Below are 22,339 nucleotides of genomic sequence, written 5' to 3'. Positions count from 1 at the left end.
GGTCCATGTTGCAATGCTGACTAACTTCCCTTTCTTGTGAATATACTCTGTTTATTCCTAGGATGGAGTGAGTCCTGACTTTGAAAAGCACACCACTGTTCTTGGATCAGGAACTGCTCCATTGCAGTCACTTCCTTTGGGAAAGGATATTGATATGACAATTCCACTAGGAAAGGTACGTGTGCTACTACCTTTGACTACATTATAGCACTATTTATATTTGTATACCACCTAATCAACAATCCCTAGTTGGTTTACAATCAGTCAAAAATGATATTACACAAACTAAATAAACCAATTATATACAAAAATTAAAAACAGTTAAAACAAACCTAATTAAAAGCAACCATCAAATGCCTGGCTGAGTAGGTGTGTCTTTAAGGCTTATTTGAAAGCTGATAGAAAAGCTGGAATCTTGACAGGCTGCATGTCCTAGAGCATGTCCTAGAGCATGTCCCCAGCATAGCTCCTCTCCAGTGGTTGTTGCTGGTGTCTACTTTACATTTCTTTTTAGACCATGAGCCCTTTGTGGACAGGAACGTATCTATCCATCCATGGGAAATTTTATTGAAAAGCAGTATATAAATATTCATAGTAGTTATAGGGGCGGCTACAGAAAAGGCCTGACTCCAAGTTGCCACTAAACAAGCCAGTGGCAACTGCAGGTGGACACCTCTAGATGACTTTAACAAGCAGTGGGGTTGTATAGAATTTGGCATTCTCTTAAATAACCTGGACCTAACCAGTTAGAGCTTTATAGGTAGTTACCGGCACATTGTATTTTGCCCAGAAACGTATTGGCAGCCAGTGCAGTGCTTCCAAACAAGAGTGACATGGTCTCCCCAAGCTATCCCAAAGAAAAGCCTGGCTGCCAAATTTTGCACTAACTGAAGCTTCCAGGCTATACACAAGGCAGCCCTACATAGAGCACATTACAGTGCTCAAACCTAAAGATTACCAGCATGTGCACCACTGTTTTAAGGTTTTTCTCCTCCAGAAACAAATGCAGCTGGTGCATCATCCAAAGATGATAAAAGGCACTCCTGGACAGTGGGAACTCTTTTTGTAAGGATTCATCTTTTAGGTAAAGATGTCCCTAAATATGGGATTGGGGAGAACCAGCATTGCATGGATTGCCTTACGGCAAGTGGAAACTGGCATTTGAGCCCAGAAGCTTTTGGAAGGTTGGCGGGCAGTTGAGCCTGCATAAAAATCTTTCTGTCCAAGGTAGGCTTGCACTAGTTGTGTTTACTTAACTGAGTGCAGCCCGGTAGCCCTAGAATAGCAGCCTTGGACACCAAACATTGGGGTTATCCAGCAGCGGACAGACTTTAGTGCATGAACACCTAATTAAATGTGTTCAGTTATTACATGTTCTTACAAATCTTCTGTCACTATGTAATACCATGCAAACACACTTCCACATGGACAGGACACTATGCTAGCCTACCTTTAATATTGTCTTTAGTTAAGCACCTAAGATGGTATGGTGGCCTCCAGAGGTGTGTCATCCTGTGTTCCTTGCATTGTGGTAACATCCTGAGAATGGGACCAAAATTAGGTCTCTGTTTCCTGTTGTGTGCATTGGGGAGTGGTATAAAGGCTCAACAGGAAGACTGCTTGACTTGCTTTCGCTAGCCAGGAGGCTTCATACACAGGGCTTTTACTTCAAATCTCCTTCGGAATGGAATGGGCCAGTCCATATATTAGCTGCATTTACCCCAAAGTAGCTGCAGGCTATCAGGGACCAGTACAGACAGGACTCTATTTCCCCCCAAATCAAGGCTGCACATTCTGGCTTAGCCTGAAGTATATCTGGCTTTTAAAAAATCCTCTAGTTTCAGCTGCTGTTGAACAAAAATATCCGAGGCTTCTGTTATGCCCCGCCGCTTCTCCTTGATGTGTGGAGTGGCCATGCCAGTAATTGAGTTTTTCAAAACTCAATAAAGGGGAGTTTACATAGGCTTTAGATATGCTGAATGGATGTAACCTGAGCCTTTTTTGTCTGTGCTGATTCCATTAGCTTGCAGTTTTGTTCATGACAAAGAGATAGCTCTGATTTCTGCTTTAAACTTCCCTGCCTCTTAAATCATCTGGGGTGTGGGTGGGTGGGTAGAGGAACATGAGGTGATGAAGGCAGTCACTCACAAAGGCAAGGGTTAAGTGTTCTACTGTTTGGCAACTTGCCATGCTGGTCTTCCATTCCTCCGTAGCTCAAACTAACAATAAAGCTCTCTCTCTCTCCTCCTGTCTGATGTGATTTGTGATTGGTTGGAGGAAAAACCCAAAATAAGCCAGTGGGAACGCACAGGAAAAAGATCTGCCAGGGATTGCGGAGAGGAGCTGACCCTATGTGAACTATCCATTTAATCCCCCCAATTAAACACCTTGTGAATCTGCTGCAAAGCAGATTCACTCTTCAGATACCCCACAGCATGAAGGCATGTGTGAATAACCCGCTAGCCAGGCAACAAAGATAGTGTGGGTTAATTAATTAGGAAATCTGCTTATTTTCCATGCAACCGTCTCCATTTATGCTATCTTTGTTTTTAGGGACAAAGTGTAGATCTGCACATGAAAGCTGAACAAATGTAAGTCTTGTGTTCCTCTGCAGATGAAGATTGTCTTGTGCTTTCAAACTGTACTTGGAGACTGTTTTTGAATTTTCAGTTGCTCTGTGGGACTTGTGGCTGTGAGCACTGTTCCCTTTAAGGCGTGTGCATGTGCACACACTCACAAGTTTTTCAGATGTCTGCTCAGTTAATTTTAGATCCCGCTCAGGTTGAATCAGTAAGGCCCCATTCTGAATGCACGTGTGCACACACTGCCTTGATACTGCCGCCCAGAACAAAACTCATTCCACACAGAGATGAAAAAAATTAGAGGACCACTGGCTGTGAGTCAAAATATATGTGCATGGGGGTGAGGACCCTGTGAGGATAGATCTCTCTTTGTAGCTTTTGCTGCAAAAGCTCCCAGTGGAAAAGAGGCAAGCCACTGATTTATTTAAAAAGCAGCGGACCCTTTCAACTAGCAGAGCTGCCACAGGAAAAAATGTCAGAGGATAATATGTTTAAAATGAGTCTCTTTCCCAGAACTAACACTGAAACACTTAAGACACATCCTTCAGGTTTTTTTAAAAAGGTGTGTGGAAATGTTTAAGTTGTCTGTGCTTATTTCCCCCCGCTCTTACACCACTTTTTAAACCAGGAGAAAAGATCTTGATGTACGTCTGGGTTTTGATCTTTGTAAAGAAGAACGAGAATTTTTGGACAAGAGGAAGAAAATAGTTTCTCAGGCACTAAAGCAGACCCTGAAATTGAGAGAGGACCCTAGTGAAGATGAGGTATGTGATTTATAGTAATCAGTGAGAGCCAATTGTAATTGGTTATAGCTCAGTAAAATAGAACAGGGCATTTTTATATTTAAGAATACATTGTGCACCATATATTTCATGTATCTCATGCATCATCTAATTAAGTGAGTGATTCTTTTTTAACACTATTACTTTCATTAAAATTATATTCAAAATGCCAGTCATGGTTATTGTAATGTACAATTAAAAATATTTGTCTGTATATCCTTGTAACATAACACTCCTGAGTTTCTGTTATATGCGGTGTTTCCTCTTTTTAAAGGTTCCTGTAGTAGCAGTCTTGGGATCTGGTGGAGGGATGAGAGCACTGACATCATTCTATGGCAGCCTGTTTGGGCTTCAGCAGCTAAATCTTCTGGACAGTGTCATATACCTTTCTGGAATCTCTGGCACTACGTGGTATGTGAGAAAGATATTTCTAATAGGTTATTTCTAATAGGTTAGGCTAGAAGGAACTTGAGAGTCACCTGTTCGAACCACATGCCCTATGGCAGAATACTTCTTACATTATGCCAGTATAGCTCCAAGAGTTAGACATAAAGTTTATTCAGTCTTCTGGGGTATGAGGTACATTCACTCAAGTTATCTCTGAACTATTGGAGCAGTCTTTTACAAGGGTAAAAGGGAAGGAACATTTTAGGACCCATCTACCACTGTTCTGAACATCAGATGATTTCATGCAGTTTACTCAAATGAGATAACATCCAAGACGGCTATATGATCTTTATTGTCTAACATGATGCAAAGAATAACTCACATATCATAGATGCTGTTTCCTCAAAATTTGTTCATTCAGATTGGTGATACTTGGACATTAAACCCATCAGGTAAAAAGACAGTTGTCTTCAGCTGGGTTCAGGTGAGGATCAAAGTCCTCTTTCCCTCCTTCCCAGAGAGGGCCTTTTCTACTACTGGTAGGACCAACAGAGAAAAGGCGAAAAGCTCAACCAAAGGAGGAGCCAGTGCTTTATTGGCTCTACAGCCCTACTAAACTATTCCCAGTACATCAATTCTGAATAGGCTGCACTAGCTGTTCTCTGCTTTTGTGATCAGCATGCTTCTGATTCATCTAACAACATAGACTAAGTCATTTTTCTAGAGTTACATACACTAACAGAAAGTCTAGACATATTAACCTGGCTTGCTACTTGCATGCAACCCGTGATAGGCAGTAGACTCCCCATCTGGAACTGATAAATTCCACTATCTACTTAGACTAATATCAGTTTTAACAAACTAGCTACTGTCCTATGACTTACTGCGTTGTAACTGACTTTTCTCCTTCGACAGAAATAATATTACTTTGACAACTGGCCTGACAAAGGTTCTTGTTGTCTTGCCACTTACTTCATTTACTTCATTGGAAATATTTAACCTCAACTTTGTTTGATCTACAATGAAAGTAAATAGGTAGCCAATAGGGATATGCACAAATCTGTTTGGAGGCCCTTTTAATGGCCCCTGAACCGGTTTGAATAACTGGCTGTTCAGCCAGTTAGAAGGTGGGGGGCATACCTTTTTAAGGGTGGGGGAGGGTGCCCTTACCCCTCCTGCCGCTCCCCCCCGCCAGTGCTCAATTTAAAAAGTGTCCATTGGGGCGACAGTGTACCTCCCTACCGCCCCATGTCCTCTTCAGCTGGAAATAACAGGAAGTACCCAGCATGCGTATGCTGCACTTGCATGCGCACCAGGTACTTCAAGCTGAAGAGGACATGGGGTGGTAGGAAGGTATGCTACCACCCTGATGGACGTTTTTAAAATGAAACACTGGCAGGGGAAACGCGTTGGGAGGGGTAAGGGCACCTTCCCCCACCCTTAAAGGTATGCTCCCCAACTTCAAGCCACCTCATGCCGGTTCTGTACACATCCGTAGTAGCCAGGCTCAATTCAAGGTGCTAGTTCTTACTTTTAGAGCCCAAGCTTCATATACCGACATGTGAAAGAGGTCATTCACCCTTATGTGCCTCCTTGCAATTCTGTTCTACATCTGAGCGCCTGCTCTGGATGCCATAGCCCCCTGAGATGAGATGGGTGACACTAGGAGCAGACCCTTCTCAATGGTGGCTTCAGTGCTGTGGAATTACCTCCCTGTGGAGGCTCATCTGGTCACCAACTTGAACTATTTCAGCTCTTCTATTAAGCTTTGGCTTTTAAAGAGAGCTTTTGAAGCTGGTTGAATTTTGTTTGCTTTGAAATTATTTTGTTGACACTACGTGTGCTGATTTTTAGGAGATGTTTTGTTATTTTTTGAACTTTTTATTTTGTTTTTCTTTGTAAGCCTTTTAGGCTGCATATGTAAAAAATAGGATATCTTTAAAATAATAACTAAATAAATAAACCTTGTTACTCACTTTTGGCTAGGAATCAAATTAACAGTCTTGGATATTGGCTCTCCTAAATGGCTCTCTTATCTCTTATCTCAGATTAGAAATTCCAGGTTTACTTCTAGTGGGAATGCTCAAATATCAGACATCCTTATTTCATTAACTAAAGACTGTTTTGCCCTTAAAGAGGACCTTTGGACTGTGGGAACAATTTTTCACTCAAGAATTATTTTCTCTTTTCTCTGCAGTGTGCATTTTTGTACTGAAGTCACAATGAAGTATATTTCATCCCAGTTATTTGTCTTAATTCCCTGCTAACTAGGCAAAGGGGCACCTTTTTAAATGTGGTGATTCTCTTTATTTAGTAGGGGGATTGCAACTGGCCCTATCCACCCCCAGCATAGTACCCCTCTAGTGACTGTTGCTGGTGGTGTCTATCTTATGTTTCCTTTTAGATTGTGAGCCCTTTGGGGACAGGGATCCATCTTGTTTGTTTGTTATTTCTCTATGTAAACTGCTTTGGACACTTTTGTTAAAAAGGGGTATATAAATATTTGTTGTTATTAATATCTCATCTACACATAGCCTGGCAAGAACACACATCATATTGGATTATGATAATTCTAATTCAGAGGTTTGAAGTTCAGATGCTTTGCAGAGGCAATAGTAAGTGAGGGATATTCAACAAGTAGAAGTATAATAACCCCAAAATTAGATATTCCTCTAGAATCATTTTACTTCCTCTATCATTCTTAAACTGCTCATTACAAATCTTTGATATTATTCTCCAGGAAGCTTCATCCAATAAGGTGCTGTGTTTGTATCTCTCAAGGTTCTCAGGAAGCTATGGTTATTAAGTGCTGTTCTATTAGATAATATGGCACAGTTTGATTTTGATGTATTCTGATGGAAACTTTTGCAGGTGTTTGTCAATGTTGTACCAAGACTCTGAATGGTCGTGTAAAGAGCTTAGAGACACAATCAGCAATGTCCAGAAAAAAATGTCCAGCAGTAAAGTGGGAGCATTTTCCTCAGAGCGGCTGAAGTATTACTTTCAGGAACTGAATGCAATGGAGAATGCTGGACGGAAAGTGTCTTTCACAGATTTATGGGGGCTTATTGTGGAGTACTTCCTCCAGCAAAAGGTAATAAATTATAAATTAAACATTTTAGTATTTACCTATTCAACAGATAGTTTCTTATATTACTTCACATTTGTTTTTGTCAGACATGTGTAAGTTATCTGTATTCCCTCAGAAACTAGAGAATCCTGAACAAAACTTGATTCCCCTCATTTTTTGTTTTAAAATAAATATATTTTTAAATAAATCATAAATATTACACAAAATATACAATTAAATGTAGCCAAAGTTAGGTACTGTTAAATTCCTTTTGGTTTTGGTGAGAGGGAGTTAAGCACATGCTTATGTCTCCTGTTGAGCTTAATGTTTATGTGCTTAACTCTGACTGGCTTGTGTCTGTTATTTTTTAATATCTTAGCTGGTGGACATTGGTTTACCCCATTGGCACATCAATTTCTGTGAATTTTGTAGGAAAGGTACATCAAGAAGTAATAAGGCTGGCATTACTCATCCGACTCCCTTCCTCTCCCCTCCATTTACAGCTTATACCCATATAGAGTGGACTGGAAATCTTTAGATTTAAAAAGAAATTGAATGCATTATATTGTTGTGAGCTTGGCTGATTTGACCATACTTCTTGCCTTCTTGTCAAGAGGTTAAGACAAAAAACTTCTTCAAGACAAAAAACTTGTGAAGTCAGGGACTTGACAAAATAATGCTGGTGTTTCATAATGATTGTGGATGATTCCCTGAGTTGGCAATTCACTTGCAGGCATGGGGTCTGAGAGAGGTGCTCCACAGGTGTGTGTGTGTGTGTGAGAGAGAGAGAGAGAGAGAGAGAGAATTTTTCTTTGCGCAGCCCCATATATGAGTTCTGAGCTTGCACATTTCACTCTTGAAGTGAGTGAAATACCAGTCACTGATTTGTAGCCATCTGCATGTGCTTCAGTGAAGTTAAATAAGAAATATTGATAAATGCTGATAGATTAGAGTGAAAATCTAATGTTCCATGAAAATGGACAGTGTACAACATGTTGTGTATATGCATTAAGAAATGCATGTAAGAATTAGTGAAAATAGTAATAGAAATTAGTATAGAATTAGTGAAAATAAGGCTCTAATTTCACTGGAACACGGACTAATCCCACCATGTCTAAGCCAGCATGGAATAATGGTTAGAGTGTTGGACTAGGACCAGGGAACCCAAATCCCCATTCAGCCATGAAATTCACTGGGTGACTCTGGGCCAGTTGCTTATTTCTCAGCCGAACCTACCTGTCCGGGTTGTTATGAGAATAAACATAACCATTTGCTCCACTCTGAGCTCATGGGAGGAAAAGTGGGACATAAATGTAAACATAAATAAATACCCTCTCTCCTTTATTCAGGAGGACCAGTCAAAACTCTCTGACCAGCAGGAAGCGGTGAAACAGGGGCAAAATCCCTATCCCATCTATGCAGCTGTTAATGTGAGGCCCAATGTTAGTGGTGATGACTTTGCAGGTACAATATGTGGCAGGTTTATTACTCCCTTATTAAACCTGTAAGTAGTGTAGTGTTATTGTTTAACATTCCTTTCACATGGGTAATTTAGCAGTCATTGCATGGGTGACACTGTGCCTGCCCATTAATATGAAAGGCACAAATGCAGTGAAAAGACGGGTGAGGGTGGTTGATAAAGGCAGTAACAAGATTGACGAGGGAGGGTTATTTGATAGCAGACAGTAAAGAAGAGGTGATATGGATTAGGAGGTGCTTTGCATGAGGTTCCACCATTTCTGTTCCATAATTTTACTCCAGTTTTCATACCATTGGCTGGCATCCTGACTAACGAAGGGCTTCAAGAAGGTTCTTGTACTAGTGCAAGGCTACTGAGCAAGCAACTTGCTCTGGAGCTTGTATTCCAGACTAATGTACTATCGCAAGCATGCTTGCATAGCAGTCACACAACCTGTGGCATGGCTCATCTGTTTTAAATGGAACTGTTGCATAAGAGTGCTGTTCTGCAAATCCCTGTCTTTTAGCACAGCTATGCAATCTTCTTGCACTAGCACAACTTTGTTCATTGTGTAAGCACTTCGTTAGTCATGAGGTTAGCCATTGTCTTCCTTAATTTGATAGCATAGTGTCTTTCCCCCTGCACAATTGATGACGTCTCAGCTAGCTTTTTCAAGTGGAATGGGAATGTAATGAACATGCTTGGTTACATGTTTCCTGTATAGTGATTGTTGTTCCTCTTAGAATGGTGCGAGTTCACCCCCTATGAAGTTGGATTTCGCAAGTATGGTGCTTTTGTCCGAACAGAAGACTTTGACAGCGAGTTCTTCATGGGACGGCTGATTAAGAAACATCCTGAGCCCAGAATCTGCTTCTTGCAGGGTATGAATGTTTTATTTCAAATGTATATATTCTGCTTTTTTGCTCCTGCTGGTGGTGGCCAAAACAGCTAACATAAAACAAATAAAAATAAATTGCATGAAACAATCAAAACAGGTTTGAAAACAGGACATAAAAAGGCCACTGTAGAGAAATGGAACATAAGCCACAGAACTAGAAAGCTGTAGGGACAAAAAGCAGTTTCAGTTGTGTCAGAACCTGAAAGAGGAAACTAGATGAAAATTTCATGGCAGAGAGTTGGGCATGCTATACAAATACAAATATGGCAAATATTTATATACTACTTTTAAACAAGAGTTCCCAAAGTGGCTTACGTAGATATAAATAAACATGTAAAATGGCTTCCTGTCCCCAAAGGGCTCACAATCTAAAAAAGAAACATAATATAGACACCAGCAACAGCCACTGGAGGGATGCTGTGCTAGGGATGGATAGGGTCAGTTGCTCTCCCTCTGCTAAATAAAGAGAATCACCACTTTAGAAAGGTGCCTCTTTGTTCAGTTAGCTCTCCCCCTGCTAAATAAAGAGAATCACCACTTTAGAAAGGTGCCTCTTTGCTCAGTTAGCAGGGGACATTATAGACATCACTGTGGAAAAGGCACCCATACACTCTGCTGCTATTCTGACTTCTGTCAGTGGTGGAATTGTCAATAGGACTTTGTCAGATGAACACAGGGGTCTTATGTGGGGAGAGGGTCCTTTATGTATCTGGGGCCTAATCTGTTTCAAGCTTTAAAGATCACAACCGGCACCTGAATTGCACCGGAAGGTTGTCGGCAGCCAGTGGAGCTAATATGGGAGAAGGGTGTCATGATCTCAAACATTGGTGCCAGTCAGTGCAGTAATTTTAGAAACTATTGGATAAATTAATGAAGGCTATTGTGTGATTTACTTCTAATGCCTCAGTTGTAGCCCACAGAAGTCTGGTTTTGTCTGCACTTGTGGTCTGCTTGCCATATTTTGAGTTGAGAAGGGATTTCTCTGCAGGCCAGGGCAAGTGGGTGTTGATGTAAGTGATCCCACACCTCCTTTTGTTACAAAGTGTAGCTTGTCTTGTTTAATAATTTGCCCTGCAAACACACTTGGCAGTACATCTGCTTGTGGCACACAGTAAACAGAATGACATGGGTTGACTTTTGGGGAACTGGTGTTGTGACAAGGCAGCCCTTTGACCCCTTCTAACTCTACAATTTCAAAGTATGCTACTCCTGAGCTACTGGTCTAGAAGTATGTGCCACCAGTATCTTCATACATTTTTGTCCAAGTGGTTTTATGTATGCATTTCTCCCTTTTTCAAAAATGGCCACAGATTTTCCAAGGTCAGATTGATCAAGACTCTTTCCCAAGTCAGTTAACATTAAATGTGTGGTCGTGTAAGGAGTGTATTAGACTTGAATTCAGGAGACCCTGTTTCAAATAAAACCTCAACTCTGTTGTTTCTGTAAGGTCTTGGCTAAGTTGCTGTACCTTGAAAATAATTAATAAAATATGAATAAAGCAGTAATTACCTTTACTCGCAGATGTACTAGGAGAAAACAGAAAGCATTTTGCACACTTAAAGTGATAATAACAATAACTAGTGTGCCTAGGCGCAGAGCATCTGCACCTCTAGTTGGGCCCAGCCACCCCCCCACACCACCCACTTCTTGCACCCCCCCCTTACTGGCTTCCTCTTCCTGGTGGCCAGGCCAGGGCCTGCCACCGTCTCCTCCTCACCCCAGCAGCTGGGCCAGGGCCAGGCCATCCCGCCGCCACCTCCTGCCTCCTCCTCCCGGGGGCCAGCCTAGGCTGGCCCACCACCACCTCCTCCTCATCCTGGTGGGTGGGCCAGTGCCAGGTTGTCCCGCCGCCACCTCCCGCTTCCCCCACCTGGTTGGTGGGGCTTTGCCTGCTGCCCGCCAGCCGCCCACCCGCCCTTCTCCTCAAACTTCTTGCCGCGCCTGTTGCCTCCTCTCTCGCATGGTGTGGAACTCTCGCGAGTAGTGCTGCCTCTCTCGCGAGAGGTTGCCACGCATCCAAGACTGGACTGTCTTGGAGAAATAATTAGATAGATTGATAGATAGATAGATAGATATTGTTCTGTCTGTAGGAATGAATTTTGAGAGGTTGTGGCTGAGGGTAAAAAAAATCTATTTGAGAACAGCATCTTCAAGAATCCTGTGAAGCTTCTAAGAGAAGTATTTCTTAGAAGCTTTAATGTCATATATTTGAAATAATGTACTGGTTCAGGGATAGCCCTGCAGATGACTCTAATTTTTATGATTTTTATGATTTTTGTTTGTCAAATTTGTACACAGCTCCAAACTTTCATCTCTGGGCAGTTAACAATAACAAAAAACAAGTTAAAACATACACAAAGATCTTAAAACAGTTTAGGCGGTCTAGAAATCAAGAACAGATTAAAACTTAAAAATTTAAAAAGCGGATAAAGCTTGGGTGAAAGAGGTGGGTTTTCAACTGCATTTTAAAAATTGTCAGAGATGAGGAAGATCATATTCCAGTCTCGGGGAAGCAACTGAGAAGGCCCATCCCTGTGTGGCCACCAGCTGAGCTTGGCGGCAACTGGATACTGACCTCTCCAGATGACCTCAATAGGCGTTGGGGCTCATAAGGAAAGTCCTAAGCCATTTAGAGCTTTATAGGTTATAACCAGCACTTTTTATTTTGCCTGGAAACCTACTGGCAGCCAGTGTAGTTCTATCAACAAAGGGGTGATGTGTTCTCTCCGAGATGACCCTGAGACCAACCTGGCTGCTGCATTCTGTGCCAACTGGAGTTTCCAGACTACATACAAAGGCCCCACATACAGTGCATTTCAGAAGTCAAGTCTGGAGGTTACCAGCATATGTACCACTGTTTCATTCATCTCAAGAAATGACCTCATTTTTTAAAGTTTACCTTTTTGTATTTATGGCAGACTTTTTGCCTGTGCAGACTTTTTGCCTGTGCAGAAGAATGATGGCATTTTGCTTCTTTTGCACTCATTGCATTTACAGTCATTGTGACCATTGCATTTATTGTCTGAGGATGTATACATGTACCATTAGTAAATGGTTTATTAGTTGTAATGGTGGTGTGGAACCTCCATACTCAGAGGTAATATACTTCAAATACCAGTTGCTGAGGGAACAATTGCAGTTGCCATCGTGCTTTGCTTGTGGGGTTCCTGCATGCATTTGGTTAGCTACTGTGATAAACATAATTGTCTGATCCAGTGGGGCTCTTCTGATTTTCTTACTGGACTCATGTAGTCTTTAATCAGCAGCTAATTACACTGGAGGCAGTTTTGAAGAATTTGGCAGTAACTTCACAGCCCACAGTTTTTAGCTGGAAAAAGACTTGTGTCCTTCTCACAGACTTGTGTTTATTGCTTCATATGAGATATTTTGAAATAATCTTACGTAGTGATGCTTTGAAATTTACAGAGGAGGAAGCTCATAAATTAAAATTAGGAGCTTAAAGGCCCTCAGGGCTTTTTCATGTGAAAAAGCTGTGGTTTAACATTAAGCAATGCAAGATTAAGATCTCACCTGTACCTTACTTCTATGTGTCTTTGTTTGGCAAAGTGGACTTGGACTGGATATCATCACCCTTCTCCATTATCTCTACAGGAATGTGGGGCAGTGCCTTTGCTGCAAGTCTGGATGACGTTTTTTTGAAGGTGGTTGGTTCAGGATTCAGTTTTCTCGAATCTCTGGGTGCTGTTGTCAAAGTTATAGGTAAGTAAGTTGCTCATCCATACTTTGCACAGTCATACCTTTGTATTAGAATTTGGTTTCTCAGATGTGAGATCTTTTGCAGAAACATGATGCTGAAATGTTTGAAAATTCTTGTAGAATAGACAGCTACAACAGAGGCATTTATAGACTGGAAAGTTCAATTATCCTAAACATAAATGTTATGAAAGCAGATTTTCCTTAACTAAGCATCAAGCTACTGTGGGATGATTATTTTTAGCTTGATCTTTCAGAAATGCAGAATAGCTACTTGATTGTTGCTACCCTTTCCCCCCTGAACATTTAGCAGCAAGGCAAGGAAGTGCTAGCTTTGTTTTTCAAAAACAGCTGTGAATGTATTCTAAGCACATTTCCTTGAAGAAAGTCCCATTGCTTGGATCCAAAGAATAGTGAAGCAAAACGAGAAAATGACTGCATGCTGTTCTGTAGACTTAAACAAAACCTAAGGGAATACTTCTTGCAGTACTGAATCACAATGTAATGGGGAGTTGAAACAAGTAAATAAGGAAGATACAGGCCAAAGCATATAGCAAGAAGCCAATGTATAAGGAAGACTGTGCATATACACTTAGCATATACACTCTAGTGGACCATGAAAACTGCTTGTACAAAGTTTTACGTAAAAGCTTGCACATATTTCTCACACAACACTCTTGCTCTGTCAGAAGCAGCCTTTCTGTGAGAAGAAGAGGTTTTGTGCTAGCAGGTACATCCAAGTCCATGGTATTGAGGTGAAACATGTGGGATCTATCCAAGCCCAGCAATGAGAATCAAGCCCAGATATCTTGACTACCTTCTTGGCTACTTTTCTAATTAAAAGTAACCTCTATCTTTTTGCCCTAAATATATTAAATTCTACTGTTTTTGCTGTAGTGGTTAGTGTCAGATTTGGACAAAACTCTGTCTTATGATCATTAGGGATGTGCACAGAACCATCAGGGGGGTGGCTCGAGGGGGGAGATACCTTTAAGGGCTGGGGAGGGTGCTCTTACCCCGCCCACCATGTTTTCCCCACCAGCACTGCACTTTAAAGGGGTCCGGTGGTGCGGCAGCATATCTCCCTGCTGCCCCATTGCCTCGTCGGACCAGAAGTGACTGGAAGTACCTGGCGCACGTTGCTTTCGCCTGTGCATACATTGGGCATGCGCATGCCGGGTACTTTCAGTCACTTCCAGTCTGAACAGCAGCACCAGTGGGGGAAACACGGTGGGAGATGTAAGAAAACCCTTTTCCGCCCTTAAAGGTACTCCCCCTGTCTTTGAATGGACTGAACCGCTGGGCTTTTGAACCTGTTCAGAGGCCTGTAAAGGGGCCTCCGAACAGGTTTGTGCATGTCCCTAATGTTCATCCAAGCCAAACACAGATGACAGTGCTTCTCTTTGTGAATGTGGTTGTGTCTCATAATACACACACAGGTTTAACCCCTTGCTCAGGGGTGCCTCTGCCAGCTATACACTGGGAAAAACATTATCCCTCACCACAGTTCTCTGAGGGTGGGTTCAGATTAATATTGCCCTGCACATATGAGAACATCAGATTTGTGACAAGAACACACCTGCCCTGATGTCATAGGTGGATGTGCCGATGCACTCTTGGCACATTCTTTAATCATGTGAAAGGGATGCTCATCTAAATCACCCTTTCTCAGTTCCTGATGCCAGGGACATCTCTGGGTTATCCTTTCCCACCAGCTCCAAGCAGGACAGATACTGTGAAAAAACAAACAGAAAGTGCCCGCCCACTTGGGGCTGCAGAGGATAACCCCGCCCCAGTTCTTTCTGTCCTCGCTTCAGCTCCAGCAGCAGATTTTCTTCTCTCCTGGTCTTTCTCGAATTTGACTCTCTCTTTTGCCTCTTAACTGTACTTTTCTGTCAGCTTTTTCCTTCTTTACCTTGTTGTGTGTGTTCCCTAACCAAAAAAAAAAAAAATTGTTAGTCTTCTCCTTACCTCTCCTCCCGCCTTCCCCTTCCTTCAGCTCCTCATTTCATGGGCAGCCCTATTAGGGCAAGAACCGTCTTGGTGCCCAGAGGCTGCAATCAGGACCGTTTTGGTCCGGGGCTTTCCAGGGCTTTTCACGCCCCAGCTCCGACGCGACCGAGCTTGCCGCTCTGCTCTCCAGAACCGGGGCATTCCTGCAGGCGGGAGATCTCTACACTCCCCAGCTGCTCAGCATCAAACGCAAGGTCAGAGGAGCGAGGGAAAGACATCGGGCAGTTAAAGAAGCTCCGTTTGCTTAGTTTAGCTGCGGCGACGGTGACGGCTGCCTTGGAGCCGCCCGCACCGGTCGCTCCCGGGTACGCGGCGTGTCTCCTGCCTTCGGGCCGCGAGACACGTGCTTCAGCGGCCCGGAGGGCAGCGGAGGGTGCCATCGCCATATCGAGTCCTCGTGGCCCCTCGGAAGTTTTATCGCCTCAGCAAGCTCGCCTCAGTAAGAGTGGGAAGGAGGATAAAATGGCGACGGAACTCGAAAAGGCGCGAAAGCAGCCGGTGGCCATTTTGAAGTCATCGCAGCAGGCCCCTCCGAAGCCTTCCCTGCAGCAACAAGAGCAGGTTGAGGTACCAGGCGAATCGGTAGGGGGCGGGGGAGATGTGGGCCCTAGCCATGGCGTTACTATCTCTATTCCCAAAGCGGTACCCCCAGAATGGCAAGCCTGGTTCAAGAATGCGATTGTGGACACCATTTATCAAATAAGGCCACCCCGTAAGGCGGGAAAGTCTAAGAAACGGAGGAAGCGGGACCCCTCCCCCTCGGAGTCAGACTCCTCCAGCGAATGCTCCCCCTCTCCCCCCAGGAAGGCCAAAAAGAAGATTAAGCACCTTAATCCTAAAAAACCTGTGGATAAGGGCAGTGATGCACACTCCTCTGAGTTGTCAGACCAGGGATCAGGGGTCCCTAACCCACGAAATCCCAGGCCTATTAGAACCCCTATCAGTAATGAGCCTAAGAGCCCACTCCCTGGGGGGGAAGACGCTGACCCCACAGAACCTATGCCCCAGGACCCCATGGATCCTGATAGAGAGGAGGCAGTTTGGTCAGGGGGAGACGATAACGACACATCTGCAGTGTCTCAAAGGCTCTTTGTGGCTGATGATTTTAATCCACTGATGAATAAGATTTTAAAGACTATTGGCCTTCAGCAGTCGAATAATCAGGAACCATCTAATGAAAAGGGTGATTGGGTGTTCCCCAGGGCCACCCCTAAAGAAATTTTATTGCCATTTCCCTCTCTTTTCACAGATGTAGTCAAACAAGAATGGAAGTTACCTGCAGCCAACAGAAAGCCTTTAGCTATCTCTAACCGCTTTTATGCTTTCCAGGCTGAAGTGACTGAATTGCTCAAGACTCCTGCAACAGATGCCCCGATAGTTCAGCTGGTGTCAAACTCCTTGGTCCCTAGGGATGGAGAAGTCACACTCAAAGACCCAGCAGATAAAAAAGCCGAATCAGCATTTAAAAGAGCTCATGAAAACTCAATGCATGCTACAAGAGCGGCGGCTGCGGCATCCATGGCAGCTAGGGCCTCCCTACTGTGGATTGATGGCCTTTTAAACGATCCACCTGCTGACAACATCAGATTTAGACAGCAGCTCGTTAAAATTCAGAAGGCGCAAGCCTTTATGGCGGATGCCACTCTAGATTCTGTAAGATACTCAGCTAGAGTAGCTGCAGCCTCAGTTCTCGGCAGGCGCCACCTTTGGCTAAAAAATTGGGCAGTGGATAATACTTCAAGATCCAACCTGACCGCTGTGCCCTATGATGCCACTAAGTTGTTTGGGGAGGAGGCCCTCAAGGATATTTTAGTTGAGTCAGTGGACAAGCGCAGAACGATGCCCACAACAACTAGGAAGGCAGAACGCCAACCTTTTAAAAAGAATTACCAACAGTTTCAGAATTTTCAGCCCTTTCGGCCCTCCCGGCCTTTTAGAGGCCGGTTCAGGGATTTCAGACAGCAGAGGGGAACATGGGGTCGTCAGCGATTCCCTTACAGGGGTGCGGGCGGCTATAGACAACAGGGCTCGCAGCCTAAACAAAAACCGCAACAATGACTGCAAAGTCATCAGGTTGGGGGGTCGCCTGTCAGAATTCTCCCACGCTTGGGAGTCTTCAGTCAACGACTCCTGGGTCCTGTCAGTGATTCAGCAGGGCTACAAGATAGAATTAAACACCCCTCCTCCCCCCAGGTTCATTCCAACGCCTCGATCTCGCTGCACCCTCAAACACGCAGACATGATGCTCGCCATCGAGCATCTTCTGCAAATTGCTGCAATAGAACCCGTCCCATCCTGTCAGGAGGGGGGGGGGGCGTTTATTCTATCTTATTTACCGTCCCAAAGAAGGACGGAACAAAAAGAGCAGTCCTGGATCTCAAATTTCTCAACAAGTTCGTCAAAAAATACCACTTCAGGATGGAAACTCTCAGATCAATAGCGGAAACTCTGTTGCACATGGACTTCTTGGCTTCCATCGATCTGAAAGAAGCGTATCTACATGTGCCCATTCACAACGACAGCAGACACCTCCTGCGCTTCAAATACGCCGGCAAGCATTTCCAGTACACAGCCTTACCGTTCGGCCTATCAGCGGCCCCCAGAATCTTTACAAAAGTTCTGGCACCCTTGGTCGCCCTCCTGCGCGTGAGGGGTATCAGACTGTTTGCGTATTTGGACGATCTGCTCCTGAAAGCCCCCACCCTCCAGGAGGCTCAGCGGGACTTACAGGTCACCCTCGGGGAATTGGAGACTCACGGATTCCTCATCAACTACCACAAAAGCAACCTGGAGCCAACACACCACCTGCAACATCTCGGGGTGGTGATGAACACAGAAGAGGATCGCCTGTACCTACCTTGGGACCGCTTCGAAATCATCACAAAGGAGGTCAAGTCGGCACTGATGTCATCAAAAAGTCGACTGATGTCCCTCTCCAGGCTATTGGGTCTCATGGTTGCGACCTTGGACGTCGTCCCATGGGCGAGACTCCATCTTCGACCCCTGCAATGGTTCCTCCTACCTCACCAACACTCCATCGCAAAGAAGAAGCTCCTGTACCTGCAGATACCGAAGCAAGTGCGCCAGGCCCTAAGATGGTGGTTGAGCCCGCTCAACCTGTTTGCAGGAAGAGAATTCCTCGATCCACCAAGAGTCTTGGTTACGACGGATGCCAGCGACCGGGGATGGGGAGCTCATTGTCTTCATCTTTCGGCCCAGGGTCGCTGGGATCCTGCGGAAAAAGCACACAGTATCAATTGGAGAGAACTGAGAGCCATCCGGTTAGCACTCGCCGCCTTCCAGACAACAATTCGGGATCGCCACGTCCTAGTGAAAACGGACAACACGACAGCGAAGGCACACGTCAATCGTCAGGGGGGCACTCGATCCCACTCCCTTCACCTGGAGGCAATGCTACTATTACACTGGGCGGAGGCCAATGTGCGTTCTCTAATAGCTCATCACCTCAAAGGGGAGCTAAACACAAAGGCAGACTGGCTAAGCAGGGAGGACATTCATCCCGGGGAATGGAGTCTTCACCCAGAGGTCTTCCACCTGCTAACCCTCCGCATGGGCGTTCCCTGCATGGACTTGTTTGCGTCCCCGATAAACTCCAAAGTGCACCAGTTCATGTCCAGGTTCCCCTCTCAGGGAGCGGCATCAGTGGACGCCCTTGCCAGCCCGTGGCCCGAGGGACTGTTGTTTGCATACCCCCCGACTCCGCTACTGACCAGGGTCCTCAGGAGGATTCGCCTCTTGAGGGCCCGAGTCATATTAATCGCCCCCTTCTGGCCCAGAAGACCATGGTTCCCGGAACTCGTTCTCATGGCAGAGGAGGAACCATGGCAGCTACCTGTCAGAGAAGACCTGCTTTCCCAAGGACCGGTTTACCATCCCGACCCGGCGTGGTTAAGGCTGACCGCCTGGAAACTGAACGGAACTTGTTGAAGGAGTTCGGACACTCCACGGCGGTCACGAACATGATCCTGGCATCCAGGAGGCCTTCCACGAATCGGATATACCAGACAACCTGGCGGGCGTTCCTCAAATGGTCTTCCCTGCACTCCATCCCTCGAGGGTCGGCTTCCATCAAACACATCCTACAATTCCTTCAAGATGGGTTAGACAAGGGCCTCAAGCCCAACACTCTAAAACGCCAGGCTGCGTCATTGCTGGGCCTTATCTCAGGCAGACCCCAAGAGTATCTGTCATCGTACCCACACTTGCAACGTTTCCTGAGGGGAGCTACCCTACTATCTCCCCCAGTAATACACAGGTTCCCATCATGGGACCTCCATCTGGTCCTCTCCGCATTACAGCATCCTCCGTTTGAACCGATATCATCCATTCCACTAGAAACACTGTCGAAGAAATTGGCCTTTCTGGTGGCTATTACGTCAGCACGCCGTGTGTCGGAATTGAGGTCTCTTTCGGTCGATAGAGCGTTCTGTGTGTTCCAAAAGGAGGCGGTACGGCTCATCCCTGATCCTTTCGTGCGCACGAAGGTGCCGTCCACTTTTCACCAATCTCAGGACGTTTTTCTGCCTTCCTTCTGCCCTCATCCGACGCATGCACGTGAAAAGCTCTGGCACAAACTGGATGTGCGTAGATGCTTGAAAGCCTACATTAAGCGCACAGCTTCTTTACGCAACACCAACACCATGTTCGTGGAAGTTCGAACAAAGGGAAAGGGGTCCGCCGTTTCCACAAGAACCATCGCTCGATGGATTAAGGACTGTATAGTACTGGCTTATCAGTCTATGCACAAGGACCCTCCTCCCGGAATCACAGCACATTCCACTAGATCGGCAGCGACCTCAGCGGCCTTCTCAGCGCACGCACCGGTTCAGGATATATGCAGAGCGGCAACATGGTCTACGCCCTCAACCTTCACAAAACACTATAAAATTGAGACGCACGCCACTGTCCAGGCGGCCGTCGGCAGGAGAATCCTTCAGCAGGTCCTTCCACGGGACTAGGCAGAAGCGGTTGCCCTCCCTGTTGAACAAGCTGGGGTATATCCCCAGAGATGTCCCTGGCATCAGGAACTGAGAACGGAGCATTGGTGTTCACTTACTGTGAAGGCTCCTTCTGGTTCTTGATGCCAGGGACATCTCGACCCACCCAGTGGTACGCTCTGCCTGGTCCCGTCGGATGGAAGGTTCGTCCCTATCTCTTAGACAGGATAAACACGTGTCTCTCCTTACTAAACGGTACCTCTCCGTTACAGTTCTATTTGTTGTCTTTGGTCTTAACCGGTTACATGTTCAGTTTATGTGTTGCTAATACCTCGCTCGAACAGAGAACTGGGGCGGGGTTATCCTCTGCAGCCCCAAGTGGGCGGGCACTTTCTGTTTGTTTTTTCACAGTATCTGTCCTGCTTGGAGCTGGTGGGAAAGGATAACCCAGAGATGTCCCTGGCATCAAGAACCAGAAGGAGCCTTCACGGTAAGTGAACACCAATGCTCCGTTTACGTGTGCTTCAACAAGGTTTTGGAGTGCATGTAGAGGGGCCATTCACCTGAAGCAGCCCCAAGAGTTGCTCCATGGCCGTACACATTGCTGCAAACCGGCAAGCCTACTTGTCTTTGTAGTAGTCCTCCAGCTTGCTTCCCAAGTTCAGTATCTCCTGTCAGTAGTTACGGTGTTTTTGCATCACAGCACAACCATATCTTCAAACCATACTTATTTGGCTTGCTTGGTATGTGTTGCCAGACGGGACAGTGCCTCGGAAACCTAACAGTTGCTCATCAATGGCTGGCCATGTAGCTGTGCTGCAACTCCTGCACAAACAAGGTCCAGATTTTTCTAATGGTTGCCAGCATGGTCATGTGGCTTTGTCACGGAACCTTAAATTACTTGTGATGTCCTCAAATCATCTCTGCTGCATCATGGCACAGAAATAGGAGGCCCTCAAATATACTGCCTACAGTCCCTGCAGTGCTTCCTGATCGGCATGAAACACACCAGTCAGGGATATCAGGCCAAGATACTCCTTCAGTTCTGTTAGGTCAAGGTACTTCCATCGGAGCATTGGAAGCTGCTGCCTACTGGGTTGGACACCATTGGTCCACCTAGAGCAGTATTGTCTACTCTGACTGGCAGTGGCTCTCCAGGACTTCAGGCAGTATTTGGACTCTTCCTTCAGGGTGCATGATGTGGGTTTTCTCTCTCTTTCTCTCAGATTGCAGGGGAGAGAGTTGATTCACTTATTGCCTCCTCCTGCTGGACTAAACTTCTGTTGGTCTGGCCTCTCACCAGAGTCCCCAACCCCACCTCACCACAGTGCAGTGGGCAAGTGATAGCCTGGTTGTAGGCCACCTTTTGTTATTTCTATTTCTCATGTAGCCCATTATCTGAGTACCTGCACTGGCAAGTGAGTGAGGTTTAGTAGACTGTTCAGTGCAATGCATCCCACTTCTATGTCTTCTTGCTCTCTCCACCTGGAACCAAGTTCCAACCACAACCCTCCATTTCTGGGCTGTATCCCACTAGAAGAAATGGGGAAAGACCAGAGATATATTGTGGATGGTTTATCCACTGATTCCAGTGTTAGTGAAACTGACATGTTGTTGTGGTTGCTGCTGTTGTGATCCCTTTGGCTTTGTTGTGCTGGCTAAAATCCCTGCTTCTGCAAGGTCAGATGCTTCCAAGTGCTTTACTTGTTCTAAACGCTAGGTCTGACATTGTGATTTGAGAGCCCAGAACTACACAGTCAGAATGGTTTTGATACACTATCATCATCAATGGAAATGAAGTTTCCAAAGAGAAACAGGGTGTTCTCCTCCATCCCAAAGGGCTTAACATGGGCATGGGATAGATTCCAACCCACCATAGAAAATCCATTTATTTCTGGGGTGATTGTTCTCCCAGTTGACTTAAAATGGGAATGGGATAGAAACTACCCCACCATATGACGCCTGTTCATTTTGGGAAAGTTTTCCACCCTGTGTAATATTTTTATTAATAACATAAATATCATAACTGGTGAGGGTTATGTGGATATATCGTGTACCAGAGTGCAGATAAGGGTTTGATAAGAAAAGGATAGTTGGGAGTGGAGTGGTTGGCTTATTTATGCACCTTTATGCATCTAGGGGTGGAAATCCACCCCAAAATCCATATGAGAATTAATAATATATATGGTATATAGAGAGCTATCAGTAACATCACATGGTAGCATATTATATTTACATTGCTGGAAGTCTGAAATGATTACTTATAAGCAGTGAAGCCTTGAGTGTCATTGGGTAAGAGGATTGACAGTGAAAATCAAAATTTGAGCTTCATTCATTATCTTATTACATATTCAAAGGGGAAAAAATGTCAGTCATCTTAATATTTCTGATGGCAAAAATAACTGCAAAATAAAATACAGGAAGTCTCTAACTTACAACCAGTGTTCCCTCTAATTTTGATTATCAGTGAGCGGAA

The 22,339-nt window shown here is 44.9% G+C and overlaps 1 protein-coding gene across 3 annotated transcripts in view; it reads left to right on the top strand.

The window, feature by feature from the left end:
- Positions 1 to 22,339, top strand: part of PLA2G4F (phospholipase A2 group IVF) — a 50,535-nt gene that overhangs the window by 19,390 nt on the left and 8,806 nt on the right. For all 3 annotated transcript variants that reach the window (XM_053268208.1, XM_053267389.1, XM_053266641.1), the window contains 8 exons: positions 62 to 175; positions 2,554 to 2,591; positions 3,211 to 3,346; positions 3,639 to 3,775; positions 6,623 to 6,845; positions 8,171 to 8,285; positions 9,024 to 9,161; positions 12,791 to 12,898. In XM_053268208.1, coding sequence (XP_053124183.1) covers positions 62 to 175; positions 2,554 to 2,591; positions 3,211 to 3,346; positions 3,639 to 3,775; positions 6,623 to 6,845; positions 8,171 to 8,285; positions 9,024 to 9,161; positions 12,791 to 12,898 — 1,009 coding nt within the window. The remainder of the gene's footprint in view (positions 1 to 61; positions 176 to 2,553; positions 2,592 to 3,210; positions 3,347 to 3,638; positions 3,776 to 6,622; positions 6,846 to 8,170; positions 8,286 to 9,023; positions 9,162 to 12,790; positions 12,899 to 22,339) is intronic.

This window comes from Hemicordylus capensis, chromosome 1 (genome assembly GCF_027244095.1).
Source record: "Hemicordylus capensis ecotype Gifberg chromosome 1, rHemCap1.1.pri, whole genome shotgun sequence".
Lineage (NCBI taxonomy): Eukaryota > Metazoa > Chordata > Lepidosauria > Squamata > Cordylidae > Hemicordylus > Hemicordylus capensis.
This window is presented reverse-complemented; position numbering and strand designations above follow the sequence as displayed.